General features: G+C 46.2%; 1 protein-coding gene across 1 annotated transcript; it reads left to right on the top strand.

Annotated features, from left to right (window-relative positions):
- The first annotated feature begins 338 nt into the window (after positions 1-338).
- LOC140710900 (uncharacterized) lies at positions 339-10877 on the top strand. Its single transcript, XM_073013819.1, has 4 exons — positions 339-421; positions 6095-6213; positions 7639-9521; positions 9609-10877. Exons 1-4 carry the CDS (start codon positions 339-341, stop codon positions 10875-10877), a joined length of 3354 nt encoding a protein of 1117 aa, XP_072869920.1.
- Positions 10878-14019: the final 3142 nt, after the last annotated feature.

Here is a 14019-nt window from a genome sequence, read left to right on the forward strand (position 1 = left end):
TCACGCCTGTAATCCCAGCACTTTGGGAGTCTGAGGCGGGAAAATCACGAGGTCAGGAGATCGAGACCATCCTGGCTAACACGATAAAACCCTGTCTCTACTAAAAATAGAAAAAATCAGCCAGGTGTGGTGGTACATGCCTGTGGTCCCAGTTACTTGGGAGGCTGAGGCAGGAGAATTGCTTGAACCCAGGAGGTGGAGGTTGCAGTGAACTGATGTTGGACCACTGCAGTCCAGCCTGGGCAACAGAGTGAGACACTGCCTCAAAAAAAAAAAAAAGAAAAGAAAAGAAATTGTAAATTAGAGCAACCAGGGGATAGCACTAGATACTCACGAGAATGGCTGAAATCCACTGGACTGAAACAACAAATTCTGACAAGTATGTGGAGCATCAGAACTTTCCGTCATTGTTAGTGGAGTGGTATAGACATAGAGGAATCCTGAAAGCATCTTGCTAAGTGAAAAAAGAAAATATAAAAATGGTGCATAATTGATGAGTCCAACCATATTCTGGAACAGGTAACTGTGGATACAATGAAAAGTTCAGTGGTTTCTGGGGCCTCAGAGTGGGTAGGAGTTGGAGGGGGATAGATGAATAGGTGAAGCCACAGGAGATTTGGGATGAGGAAACAATTCTGTATGTTACTGTAAGGGTGAATACTTACCATTATACATTAACCAAAACCGACAGCATGTGCAACACTAAAACTGAGTCTTGATGTAAACTGTGGACTTTAATTAATGATGTAGCAATACAGGTCAATCTTTCTGAGCAAATGTGAAAAATTATTACAAAATGTAAATAATAGGAGTTGCTGTGTCTGTGTGTGCAATTGCAGCAAATGTGTAACATTATTACAAAATGTATATAATGGGAGCTGCTTTGTGTGGGGGGGCGCACATAGGCAGTGGGGGAGTGGAGGTATGCTGGAAGTCTGTATTTCTTATTAAGTTTGCTCTCTGAATTTTCTGATCAGCAATACCCTAAAAACATCTATTAGGTTTAAAAAGATGCCAATGATTTGAACAGACACCTCACAAAAGACAATATACCCATTGCTAAGAGGCATATGAAAAGATGATCAAATTCATTTGCCATTAGGGAAAAGCAAAGGAAAACCAGAAAGTATTCCACTGCACACTTATTAGAATGACTCAAATCCAAAAATCTTAAAATACCAAATGTAATAGAGGATATGGACCGACAGGGATTCTCATTCCTTGATGGTTAAAATGAAAAACGATACACCCACTCTTTTAGAAGTGAATATCTTATGAACCTATTCATATGATATTCTGGAAAAGTTACAACTCTAGGAACTATTAATACAAAGAGAGCATAGTTTCTACCGGCTTGGAAGAAGTGTAGAGATTGACTTTACAGGGGAATTGTAGGCTGATGGAACTGGTCAGTATGATACTTGGGTGGTACATACAGGACTCTGTGCATTTGTTACAATGCATATAACTTTACATAATAGTTAAATCTGATGTGTGTAATCTTAGATAATTAACTATGGTTCAGAATTTTTAAAAAATAATGGGCTGCTGAAAAGACAATGGATTTTACAGGGATAAAGAAAAAAAAATAAAGGAAGCAACAATAAGGAAACTGTTGCCATAGTCTAGGGGAGAGATGATGTTAGTTTCACCCAAAGCGGTAGTAACAGAGATTGACTTAAGTAGATGGATTTGGAATGAACTTTAGTAGTTGAGGGAACAGAAGATGCTGTTGCATTGGATGGGGGTTAAGATAAAGAAATGGAGGCATCCAGCACACACACACACACACACAAAACCTTGCTACCTTTCCTATTAACAAAAATGAAATAGAGCCATGATTTGGTTCTTATGGTTTATTGTTAGAATTCATGTGTGTTTTATGACTTCTCTGATACACAGGTAAATGTTACTTCTTCCTCAAACGATGGGAATGCCCTGCCCTCCCCTAACTCCATGATCAACAAATCTACATTCATGGCAACTATGGTAAACCTTCACTGGCAGAGGCAGCATGTTCCCTGAAGGCTGAAACAAAAGTGAGGAAAAGGAACTGAAGGTGAGTCATTTGGGGTATGTTTGGAGAAGGGTTGTGTTCACTCCTTTAAAAAGCTCCCCGACACTGTCCCACTGATTCAATCCCAAGATCATTAGTCCCTCTCTCTTCTGGACAGAAGAATTCCTCCCAATACCAGGAGATAAAAGGATGGGCTGCCATTTGCTTTTCACCTTCCATAAGAAGTGCTCCCTTCTTGGGACCTCAGAAGAAAAGCTCCATGAAGATAATTCCCAAGGACATGGGGGCCAGAGCTGCAATTTACCCACCAGGTCCCTCCCAGACTGGGAGAAGAGCTTCCTTGTCTGTGGGTTTCCACCATGAGCGCTGAAGTTTGATCCACCAATCCTGGCTATGAGCAAAGGCTCACTGCCCCTGGGACACTGAGCCAGAGCTGAAGAGGGAAGTCAGCTCATGAACGGCTGAGTTGATGCTGGTCATAGTGGGTGGACCGAACCCCAACTCTCACTGAATTCTCTGGTAAAGCCACACGTCAACCTCGTTTGGAATCTCAGGGCTCCTGAATCCTTCTGAGGGTCCTGTCAGGAGTAGCTGGAATTCCTTTCATGTGGACCTCCAATCCATATGGAGAGGGTCTTAGGCCTCTACTCCAATCACATTTGGGCAAGCTGGCACTGGCTCTAAGGCGATAAACTGTTTGTGGACCTGGTCAGGTTTCTGTCATCAACACAACATCCCCTGTTCATGACTTTCTGGAATAGAACTGGTCGTGTTATATTTCTTGGATCCCCAGAGTTCCAGAGGTCAGCAGAAGGACTGGTCTAATAGGAAGGGGAATAAATACACCATTGTTCCAGGTAGCTTTCCTCCAGCCATTGTTGAGTTCTAAGTCCTACTCTGAGAAAGCAAAAGGCTCATGAAAGTAGCCAGGCCTTCTATAGGTTGAGACAAGGGGGTGGAAGGAGCTGCCATTTCCTCCCTTCCCGTTTGACTCATATTATCTTGCTTCCTTCTGTTACTGACAGGATCAACGTCCCCAGCCTCTTTCAATCCTTTCACCTCTATCCTAACTGATGCTCTAATATATTTTTACCGCTGACTCCAAAAAAAAAAAAAAATCTAAACAAAGACTTATTTATTATTCTATATATGTCCGTGTATATTTTAAGTTTTGTTTTTTTTGTTTGTTTGTTTGTTTGTTTTTTGTAGTACAGGATTTTTAAAGTAGGCTTTGAATCTCCTAGCAACAGTTTTGTGTTTGGTGTGAAGAAGGGTGCCACTTAAATTAGCGTTTTTATATGCATACTCAGTTGTTCCACTGACATCTACTGCAACAAGACTGTTCCATGCTCTGAAGCTGTAATTTTGTTTTTTAATCAGTTAAGAATGTATTTGCACACGTTTTTGTTTTTCAGGACTGTCCATTCAGTTTCATTGGTCTATTGACCAACTCCTGCACCTAAATCTCAAACTCTGCATTGCATTCGCTTCTTTGTAATTCTTACTATCGAGTAGACTAATTACTGTTTTTCAAGAGTGTATTGACTATGCTTGACCATATGCATGTCTTTATATTTAGAATCAGGTGACTCATACATGTCCAAAGCCATTTGTTCATTTTGGTTTGGGATTGCAATTAATCTATATTTTCCTTTTTTTTTTTTCCTGGAAGAACTAACATATTTAAAATATTGAATCTTCATGCCTATGAATTTTTTTATTTTATATTGATGTGAGTCTTCATTAACATGTCTCAACAACATTTTAATATTTTTGTCTGTAAAGTTATTGTTTTTGGTTAAGTATTTTTCTTAGATACTTGATGTTTTAGTATGAGGGTTTAAAAATTATATATTCTTTACTTTTATTTTCCTACTCTTTCCCTGACAGAAAACAAAGTGGATATACTTTTGAATACTGACCTTATACCAGAAAACGGATATACTATTATATATTGAGTAAATTATCTTTAGTTCTTTTGGATTCTTTTCATGCTCAGTAGTGTCATCCATTAATCACAAAAGTTTGGTTTCCAACTGGCCAATCCTCATTCCTTTCATTTATTCCTCTTTGCACTACAACATTTGCTACTACCTCTAGTATAAAGAGTAATAGAAAAACTTGTAGCAGAAACTCTAGGATAAGGCCTAAGTTCAAACTTCTACTTTCAATATTTAAAATATTTAAAAGGCATATCTGCTATAGGTGTTGCAAACATATCTTTTATCTAGTTTGGTAACATTTTTTCATATTTCATAAACTTTATTTTAGAATAATTTTAGATTTAAAAGAAAATTGCGACAATGGTCAAGAACATTCTTTTATGCCCCCTAATCTATTCCTCCTGTTATTAACATCTTACCTTGGTAAGGTTCTCTAAAACTAATGCACCAATATTGATATGAAAACATCCTTTGTTTATTAACAAACATACTTTATTCACATTTATTTCCTTGTCACGAAAAACTATTTTCTGTCCCAGGATCCCCTGAGGATACTCCAGTACATTTATTCATCATGTCTCTTTCAATGCCCTTTGGCTGTGCCAGTTCACTGAGACTTCTCTTGCTTTTGAAAACATTGACAGTTTGGAGGTGTATGGTCAAGTATTCTGGAAAACAGCCTTTGATTGGGAATTACAAGATTTTTTAATGTTTTGATGTAGGTTATGTTTCCTTGGAAGATGAACAGAGAAGTGAAGTGCGATTCTTATCATATCATACCGATGGCACGTAGTAACAACACAATTTGTCATTGATGATGTTAATTTGATCACCATTTGTAAAACACTACCAATTGTAGTGTTTTACAGTTTCCTTCAGGGTAAAGTCACATTAATTTTTTCCCTGTGTCATACTGTTATCTTGGGAAGGATAGAAGACCCAGGAGCAGCCAGTAGTCAGATGAGGCCTCTGAGGGAAAACTGCAGAGACTTCTTGCCCACAAAGAGGAGGATCCACAGAAACCAGCTCCCCACCTGTTGTCATCCCCGGGAGGCTCAGGGGCATGGTGACCCACAGTGTCCCCTGACATCTTAGGGGATAGAAAGAGGAGAAGTCTGTGCTCTGGTGAGTCTCAGTTCAGATCATGAGAGCGGAAGATCACGAGGGGTCCTTCCAGGCATCCCCAGGCTGATACAGAGGACAGACTGGTGAGCTACCCCACCATGGACACAGGGGGATCCCCCAAAATCAGCTCATTTGCACTCCTAGGAGGCCTTGGGCAGGGCCATTAGGGAGAGATGCAAGGGTGCTCCAGTCCCTCCTAGGGGATTTATGGAAGTGGGAACCTTGATTTGAAAAACAGTCTCTGGAGAGAAGAGGGAGGGAATGGAGGCTGTGTCAGTAATAATAAGTTGAGGAAGACTGAGGGTCCTTCCCACGCTATTTCAGACGGAGGGCAGAGGAGCCCTACCTGGGGCCTGGGAGGCCATACCCCCTGTGGAGGGATGTGATTCGACCTCTCTTGCACCTTGCAGGTCTCAGGGATGGGAGGGGCTTATTCGGAGGTGAAAGACTCAGATGCACAGAGGCAGGGAGCCCAGGCCATTTCAAGAGTCCAGGTACAGCCTCTCAGGAGGGCAGGAAGGGAACATCCATGACTGGTAGTGCCCTCTGTCCTGTCACTGTTCCTGCTGCCAGCTCTGGAGGAGCCCATCAGGGTCCCCAAATTTACAACTTTCTGACTTCCACTTTGGGAGTCAGCTAGAGGGGAGATTATCTCTAAGGAGGGCATCTTCAGTTAAACAGAGGGAGCTGTCCCAGGGCTGGCCACTCAACAAGAAGAGAACTCTGTCGAAGGACAGTGACCTCCCAACACGGAGGGGAGGCGCAGGCTGCACCCTGCCACTCCCTGCTGTCAGCCCTGGGAAAAGGTGGGGTGTGAGTGTCAAGGACTGGGGAGGTGGGAGGGAAGAGTCCGGCAAGGCTCAGGGAGTGAGCAGGAAGGGCAGGAGCACATCCTGGAGGTGGGAAGGAAGGGATGGAAAGGAGGTTGACAAGTGGGGGGTGGTTGCTCCTCTGAGAGGAGGCCCCGCCCCACGCTAGCCCTGCTGTCAGTCCTGATCATCCCCCGCAGGGTTCCCGGATGTACTTTCCGGCGTCCATCTTGGGAGGCTGAAGAACCTGAGGTATTTTGTGACGAGGCTCGTCTCAGGTCAGCAGAGGGAAGAGTCTTAAACCTATCCAGTCTTCAAGGTGAGGACCCCGAGGGAGAACTGAGGGACCCCCCCCCCGCCACAGAGAGAAGCCGGCCCGGCTTGCTGTACCCCTGCCGTGGGACTTGTAGTTCGCGGAAAGGAAGATGGTAGCCGAGGGCTGAGGGACGGGTCCTCACGGCAGAGGAAGGGAGGAGATGCCGGCCCTCTAGGGAATAAATAGGAAGACATTGAGGAGGACCGGGGGAACCCCCACCTCAGAGGATGGATTCCCGGAGATTCCCACCCCGTTCCTCAAATCAGCCCTCCTAGAGTTTCCCAGTCGGCTCAGGCTGAAGCGCCACCCTCTTGTTGCTGGGTGAGGGGTGTAGGGGACAGAGAAGGGGAGGCCTTGGTCTGGGGGTCCCCTGGCAAGTCAGCACAGGGAGCTGCCTCCAGCCGGCAGAGGGAAGACTCCCAGACCCTGCTGGGGACAAGAGTGAGGACTGAGGGGTCACATGTGCATCAGAAGTGAGGCCACCCGGATCACCCCCGTGGTAGAGTGCTGGGAGGTGGCTGCCACCTCATTACGTCCCACTGCTCTCAGCGCTGTGGAGTTTGCCCTGAGGTTTTGCCTCAGGCCAGCAGAGTGCTGGGGGCTGGCCCTGTCTGAGAACATGTGACAATGCTAACTGAATGCTGAGGGGGCCACGAACCTCAGAACTGTGGGACTCTGGGAGTCTGGCCAGCCTCAGCTGACGTCATAGCTGGAGGGTCTCCCTCACTTCCTCTTGCAGGTGCTCCAGGAACCAGGAGTTGAAGACCTGGGTGTGAGGGACACATACATCCTAAAAGCACCACAGCAGAGGAGGCCCAGGCGCTGCCAGGAGTCAAGGTGAGTGCACAGCCTGACTCTGTACCAAGGGCCCTACCCCCAGAAACAGGGCAGACCTGGCAGCACCCAGCCCGTAGCCACCCACTGTCATTCCTGGTGCCTCAGACTCTGCCTGCCAGCTGTGCCCTGAGGTGCTTTCTCACATCCTCCTACAGGTTCCCAGGAGACAAACCTCCTAGGAAGACAGGCGACCTGTGAGGCCCTAGAGCACACCGTAAGAGAAGAGCTGTCAGCCGGCCTTTGTCAGAGCCATCATGGGTGAGTTTCTAAGCTGAGGCCACTGGCACTGTCCCTCTCTCCCTCAGTCCTGTGGGATCCTATCATACCCATTCGTGCTCACACGTTTACCATGCTGCTCCTGAACAATATTCATGGTGCCTCTCTCTCCAAACCTTCCATGCCCCAGCTTTGAGCAAGGCTTCCAGAAGCCAAATTTCATACTGGAGTTGGTAGATGCAGAGGATCCCCCACATGAGGAAGGGGAGGAAGCCTCCTCCATTTTCTCTTCCTCTCTCCATTTTTTATTCCCCTCCTCCTCCTCCTCCTCTTCCTTCTCATCTTCATCCTCTTCTCTGATTCTACGTTCTCCAGGGGACAAGGAGATGCCTGCTGCTGGGATGCTGAGTCTTCTCCAGAGTTCCGCTGAGAGTCGTCAGAGTCGTCCTGAGGGGGAGGACTCCCCGAGTCTTCTCCAGAGTCCTCCTGAGGGGAAGGACTCCCAGTCTCCTCTCCAGAATCCTCAGAGTCCTCCTGAGGGCGAGGACTCCTTGTCTCCTCTCCAGATTTCTCAGAGCCCTCCTGAGGGTGAGGACGTCCAGTCTCCTCTCCAGAATCCTGCGAGCTCCTTGTTCTCCTCCACTTTATTGAGTGTTTTCCAGAGTTCCGCTGAGAGTACTCAGAGTCCTTTTGAGGGTTTTCCCCAATCTCCTCCCCAGATTCCTGTGACCTCCTCCTTCACCTCCACTTTATTGAGTGTTTTCCAGAGTTCCCCTGAGAGTTCTCAAAGTCCTTTTGAGGGTTTTCCCCAGTCTCCTCTCCAGACTCCTGTGACCTCCTCCTTCACCTCCACTTTATTGAGTGTTTTCCAGAGTTCCGCTGAGAGTACTCAAAGTACTTTTGAGGGTTTTCCCCAGTCTCCTCCCCAGATTCCTGTGACCTCTTCCTCCTCCTCCACTTTATTGTGTGTTTTCCAGAGTTCCGCTGAGAGTACTCAAAGTACTTTTGAGGGTTTTCCCCAGTCTCCTCCCCAGATTCATGTGACCTCCTCCTTCACCTCCACTTTATTGAGTGTTTTCCAGAGTTCCGCTGAGAGTACTCAAAGTACTTTTGAGGGTTTTCCCCAGTCTCCTCCCCAGATTCCTGTGACCTCCTCCTTCACCTCCACTTTATTGAGTGTTTTCCAGAGTTCCGCTGAGAGTACTCAAAGTACTTTTGAGGGTTTTCCCCAGTCTCCTCCCCAGATTCCTGTGACCTCCTCCTCCTCCTCCACTTTATTGTGTGTTTTCCAGAGTTCCGCTGAGAGTACTCAAAGTACTTTTGAGGGTTTTCCCCAGTCTCCTCCCCAGATTCATGTGACCACCTCCTTCACCTCCACTTTATTGAGTGTTTTCCAGAGTTCCGCTGAGAGTACTCAAAGTACTTTTGAGGGTTTTCCCCAGTCTCCTCCCCAGATTCCTGTGACCTCCTCCTTCACCTCCGCTTTATTGAGTGTGTTCCAGAGTTCCCCTGACAGTACTCAAAGTACTTTTGAGGGTTTTCCCCAGTCTCCTCTCCAGATTCCTCTGAGCTCCTCCTCCTCCTCCCCTTTACTGAGTCTTTTCCAGAGTTCCCCTGAGAGTTCTCAAAGTACATTTGAGGGTTTTGCCGAGTCTCCTCTCCAGATTCCTCAGAGTCCTCCTGAGGGAGACAACTCCCAGTCTCCTCTCCATAGTCCTCAGAGTTCTCCTGAGGGGGAGGACTCCCAGGCTCCTTTCCAGAGTCCTCCTGAGGGAGAGAACGCCCTTTCTCCTCTCCAGATTCCTCAGAATCCTCCTGAGTGGGAGGACTCTCTGTCTCGTCTCCAGATTCATACGTGTCCTCCTGATGGGGAGGACTTCCAGTCTCCTCTCCAGATTCCTCAGAGTCCTCCTGAGTGGGAGGACTCCCTGTCTCCTCTCCACTTTCCTCATAGGCCTCCTCAGGGGGAGGACTTCCAGTCTTCTCTCCAGAGTCCTATAAGCATCTGCTCCTCCTCCACTTCATTGAGTGTTCCCCAGAGTTTCCCTGAGAGTCCTCAGAGCCCTCCTGAGGGGCCTGCCCAGTCTCCTGTCTATAGTCCTCCGAGCCTTCCTGAGGGGATGGATTCCCAGTCTCCTGTCCAGAGACCTCAGAGTCCTCCTGAGGGGGAGGATTCCCTGTCTCCTCTCTACATTCCTCAGAGTCCTCCTGAGGGGGAGGACTCCCTGTCTTCTCTCCAGTATCCTCATAGTCCTCCTGTGAGGGAGGCCTCCCTGTCTCCTCTCCAGATTCCTCCGTGTTCTCCTGACAGGGAGGATCCCCAGTCTCCTCTCAAGACTCCTCAGAGTACTCCTGAGTGGGAGGTCTCCTTGTCTCCTCTCCGCTTTCCTCACAGTCCTCCTCAGGGGGAGGACTCCCAGTCTTCTCTCCAGAGTCCTGTGATTACCTGCTCCTCCTCCACTTCACTGAGTCTTCCCCAGGATTTCCCTGAGAGACCTCAGAGACCCCCTGAGGGGCCTGCTCAGTCTCCTCTCCAAAAACCTCTCAGGTCCTTCTCCTACACTTTAGCGAGTCTTCTGCAGAGTCCCCATGGGAGTCCTCAGAGTCCGCCTGAGGGGCCTGACCAGTCTCCACTCCAGAGACCTGTCAGCTCCTCCTCCTCCACTTCATTGAGTCTTTCCCAGAGTTCCCCTGAGAGTCCTCAGAGTCCTCCTGAGGGGCCTGCCCAGTCTCCTCTCCAGAGTGCTGTGAGCTCCTCCTCCTCCTCCACTTCCTTGAGCCCATTCAGTGAAGAGTCCAGCAGCCCAGTAGATGAAGATACAAGCACCTCAGACACCTTGCTAGAGAGCGAGTCCTTGACAGACAGTGAGTCCTTGATAGAGAGCGAGCCCTTGTTCACTTATACACTGGATGAAAAGGTGGACGAGTTGGTGCGGTTTCTTCTCCTCAGATATCAAGCGAAGCAGCCTGTCACAAAGGCAGAGATGGTGACGAATGTCATCAACAGGTACACGGGCTACTTTCCTATGATCTTCAGGAAAGCCCGTGAGTTCATAGAGATTCTTTTTGGCATTTCCCTGAGAGAGGTGGACCCTGAGGACTCCTACGTCTTTGTAAACACATTAGCGCTCAGCTGTGAGGGGAGTGTGAGTGATGAGCAGGGTATGCCTCAGAACCACCTCTTGTTTCTTGTTCTGAGTATCATCTTCATGAAGGGCACCTGTGCCTCTGAGGAGGTCATCTGGGATGTGCTGAGTGGAATAGGGGTGCGTGCTGGGAGGGAGCACTTTATCTTTGGGGAGCCCAGGGAGCTCCTCACTAAAGTTTGGGTGCAGGAACATTACCTAGAGTACCGGGAGGTGCCCAACACTGCTCCTCCACGTTACGAATTCCTGTGGGGTCCAAGAGCTCATTCAGAAATCAGTAAGAGGAAAGTAGTAGAGTTTTTGGCCATGCTCAACAATACCGTCCCTATTTCCTTTCCATCCTCGTACAAGGATGCTTTGAAAGATGTGGAAGAGAGAGCCCAGGCCATAATTGACACCACAGATGACTCCACTGCCACAGACAGTGCAAGCTCCAGTGTTGTGTCCCCCAGCTTCTCTTCTGAGTGAAGTCTGGGGTAGATTCTTCCCTCTGAGTTTGAAGAGGGCAGTCAAGTTTCTACGTGGTGGAGGGCCCGGCTGAGGCTGGAGAGAACACAGTGCTGTTTGCACCTCTGTTCCATATGGGTGGTTAAGGGATTTACCTGTTTTCCTTTTGGGTATTTTTCAAATTCTTTTCCTATTAATGACAGGTTTAAATAGCTTCAGAATCTTAGTTGACGAATATTAGTCACACGTGTATTGTTGTTTATCTGGTTTAAGAGTAACATTTTGATATTTTGTAAAAACAAAAACACAAACACACCACATTTTGAAAACCTGCCTCATTTTGTGATGTGTCACAGGTGAATGTGGTATTGCTGTAGGAATTTATCTTGAAACTGTGAAGGAACTCTACAATTAAATACTGGAACAAAGTAAAGGATTGTTAATATTTGCATTTCCTCAGGCCCTTTAGTTTGTTGTTCTTGAAAAATAAAGACACATACCTGGTTTGCTTGATTTATGTAAGAAAGTAGCCAAAAGTAAATTGTAATAAATAAAAATATCAGTGACTCGTTTATTTGATGACCATCATATCAGCATTTGCTCATAGAAGTTACCGTTAGTAGTGAAGTTACTATTAAAAGCAAGACTTATCCCTACCCCTAAAACGGTAAAGTGTAGCTACAGATGCCATATCAGGAATGTGGTAAGATTTTCTCTACAATCTAAAGAGTAAGTTTCAAAACGAGTGGGGAGGTGAGACTCCAGATGGAGGCTTTGAGTAAAAAGGCCCTGAGCTAAGGCAGTTTTGGGCTTTGGGAAACTGCAGGTGCTTCTGTGGGAGCTGATTGTTCTGAAGCCGGGTGGTGGCAGGGCCCAGACTCTCAGAAGGTGAGAGAAAAGCCTGGAATGGAAAACTACTTGAGCAGTTGGCTCTGGGTGGAGGATGAAGCAGAGAGGAGTCTCCACATGGGGAAGTCATGGAAGGTGTCCTGTGGCTCTGTCACTGGGGAGCTTGAACACAGTGCAAGGACTAGGTGGTTGATCCCCATCATCTGCAAGGGTTTCCTGAGAAATGTGGTTAGAATTCCTTGATGTGGTGCTCAGAAGCCTCCGGGCTGACACTCATCTGCCTGGCCTGGGAGAGCCCAAGCCCATTCCATTAATAGGACTTTTATTTGGGTTATTTTGAAAGTAATGTGGACAAGTTTAAGCAATGTGTATATTTTTAGTGGAGCTTAAATAAAACTAGTGGTTAGGTGGATGATCAGTGGGGAAGGTGAAAAGGAGTTGGTCCTTAACTCAAAGTCTACAATCTTTGATTTGTATGCAGCTGTGCAAGCCTCTCCTTAGCTGAATGATACAATATATCCTTTTAGATAGTAAATGTCCTGAGTTATATTTACGAAGCCAAACTTTTGGTACAGTTCATATTCCATGACATATTCAGCTGGATGTTCTCTTTGACATTTTGGATAAAAAACAAGTGCTGAATTTTTCTCAAAAAACAGTGGTAGACTTTGGGATTATAATCATATTGATGACAACTGCCATTTATTAAAATTCCAAGACATGCCAAGCTGTGTGCCAGGTGTTTTACTCACATTACATACATTCCAGCAATTCTACAGCACAGGGATTATCAAACCCGTTTTACAGACGAGGAAGCTGAGGTTATAGCTCATGACAAATTCCCCAAGATCCCATGATGATCACATGATTAGAAAGTGACTGGGCTGGGGCTTGAGGTGTGAAATCATCTAGACCCACACTGTCCCTGCTCCTCTCAGCCTGAGCATAGTCTTCTTCCTGTTAAGTCACTTCTCTTCACACTTCCTAATGTCTTCCAGGTAACATAAAGAAGAAACCTGTGACAAAGTATTTAGATGGGCCTAGAGAAGAAAGGTGACAATGGGAATCAATACCATTCAGGGATCGTTTGGGCTTTCTTTAGCTAAATTCTTCCTGTTATGAGCCCTAAGTTTCTTGAGAGCTGACTCTGGGTGCCAGTGCTTTTGTCCAGCCCCAGGCCTTTCCCACATTACAACACCCTCCAGTAGATCTCCTCTGTGCGCTCTCTTGTGCAACTCTGGAAGCTGGCCTGCTGACTAACTTCTCACTGTGGTCTCGCACTTGAAACCTGTGCCCAGCCCTCAGTGCAAGAGCCCAGAGACATCTGCCCTTTCCCTGACATAGACCACTGTTTGTCCCTGGAGAAGTTCCCTGAGTGATCCATCCCTCCCTGTGGCTCCTCCATGATAAAGGCCCTTCGATGTGAATATTCACTTTGGATAGTGACATTTCCATACCTAGGCTGGGCATCTTCAACACACGATCAACGTATTTCCACATAGGCTGCAGGGTAAAATCTGATTTGCCACATAACATACGGGTTTTTGGGATGTAATTCTAAGGTCAGATATAAACTATTTGAAATCTTCCTAATATTTGATACTTGTAGTATGATTTTAATGCCATGCATTATTTGAAACAGGGCACTGAACACAAACAGAGATGAATAAGCTTTTGTAGATGATCAGATGCCAATCTTTCCTTCATAAACTTTGTGGATGAGGAAAGGCTATAGATATCACTTTGTAAATGATCTACAAGAAGGTAAATTTCTGAAAAAAAAAGCAAAACAATAACAAAATCTTGAAGACTGCCTAGGACGTGACCAGGGTACTTTGGGGGACACGCCAGCTCTGATGAGAAATAAGCAATAGTTAAACATCCTTCCACTGTGTCTTGTGTGTGTACCTGCTCCACAGGAAAATCCTGGCTTGCAGTGAGCCACAGGCACGTGTATAGCTGTTCAGGAATGTTCTGTCATATGGAGGGTAGCAGAGGCTCAAACGGTAGGTTATTTTTCATACACCAAAAATATGAGAGAATTCTCAGCCTAAATAAATTATATAGGTTATTAAAGGACAGTGCCAAGTGATATTGAGGGATTAATGTTGACCCTCCCTGTGAAGACTTACAGAATTGTTTTAAAACTGGATGTAATCCTGTATTTGAAACCACCAGGCACCTTGTAGGTGCAAGAAAATCTTGGAAGATTTCAAGGCTATGCAGACATTCCCAGAAACAATCCCAAGCAATGAACAGACTTACTGTCATCAATTATAATAGTTGCTTTTCATTGAGCACCGTAATGATATGT

The sequence above is a fragment of the Chlorocebus sabaeus genome, chromosome X (genome assembly GCF_047675955.1).
Source record: "Chlorocebus sabaeus isolate Y175 chromosome X, mChlSab1.0.hap1, whole genome shotgun sequence".
NCBI classification, from domain to species: Eukaryota; Metazoa; Chordata; class Mammalia; order Primates; family Cercopithecidae; genus Chlorocebus; species Chlorocebus sabaeus.